The sequence below is a fragment of the Penaeus monodon genome, chromosome 21 (genome assembly GCF_015228065.2).
Source record: "Penaeus monodon isolate SGIC_2016 chromosome 21, NSTDA_Pmon_1, whole genome shotgun sequence".
Taxonomy (NCBI): Eukaryota; Metazoa; Arthropoda; class Malacostraca; order Decapoda; family Penaeidae; genus Penaeus; species Penaeus monodon.
Genome location: NC_051406.1, coordinates 33521819 through 33522555, shown reverse-complemented (window position 1 = coordinate 33522555; position 737 = coordinate 33521819). Strand labels below are relative to the sequence as shown.

General features: G+C 35.5%; 1 protein-coding gene across 2 annotated transcripts in view; it reads right to left on the bottom strand.

Moving 5' to 3' along the window:
* Positions 1-531, bottom strand: part of LOC119586435 (rab-like protein 3) — a 9644-nt gene extending 9113 nt beyond the window's left edge. For both annotated transcript variants that reach the window (XM_037935162.1, XM_037935163.1), the window contains exon 1: positions 254-531. In XM_037935162.1, the coding sequence (XP_037791090.1) occupies positions 254-311 (58 nt within the window). In that variant the 5' untranslated portion in view covers positions 312-531. The remainder of the gene's footprint in view (positions 1-253) is intronic.
* Between the last annotated feature and the right edge of the window lie 206 nt (positions 532-737).

Sequence of the window (737 nt, the reverse complement as noted above, 5' to 3'; positions counted from 1 at the left end):
TGGGAAGGTTGGTTGGCTGTGTGAAATAAAAAAATTACTAATTCCCCATTACCCTTAGCTCTATAGCAACTAATAGTACTGAGATTACTGTAAATGGTAATTCTTTTTAACAAGTACATTTAATAAACTGATACATATGTATACACTCTGTAGACTATGAATTTCACAGACAGCAATACCAATATGTAACTAATAAAACTTTGGACGTCCCAATGGCAACAGAATCTGAAATACAAATTAGTGTTGGCATTACCTGAATCCCCAACAACTAATATTTTAACTTTATTAATTGCGTTGGCATGGTTGGCCATGGTAGTTCTCACGCCTCAGCAAATATTTCTTCTTCTTCTTCTCAAGATCTATATCTCAACCATATATTCCCTGAGGAGTAAAGAGACTTGTTGGTGCTTCTTTTTTAAGCCAAATTAGGTACAGTCCTTTCATTGGAAACGCAATAGCTACTAATTAATGTGTTTAGCGGTGAGTCTTGTCGCTTCTGTCAGTCGGTCACCTGTTGTTGACATGAACAGCTGGCAAAGGGTAACGGGCGCACAGATTTATTTAGATTTTCTTATCAATATCTAGACGGGTAAGATATATGTGCTATTTTTGTCTCTTTTGTGTTTTCTCTAACGGGTGATAATAAAGTTACGTAATAAAAGTCCAGACTGAAGACGTATATAACGAAGTTGTAGCATTTCAAATAATATTAAGTTTGTATCCACATTGCGCGGAAA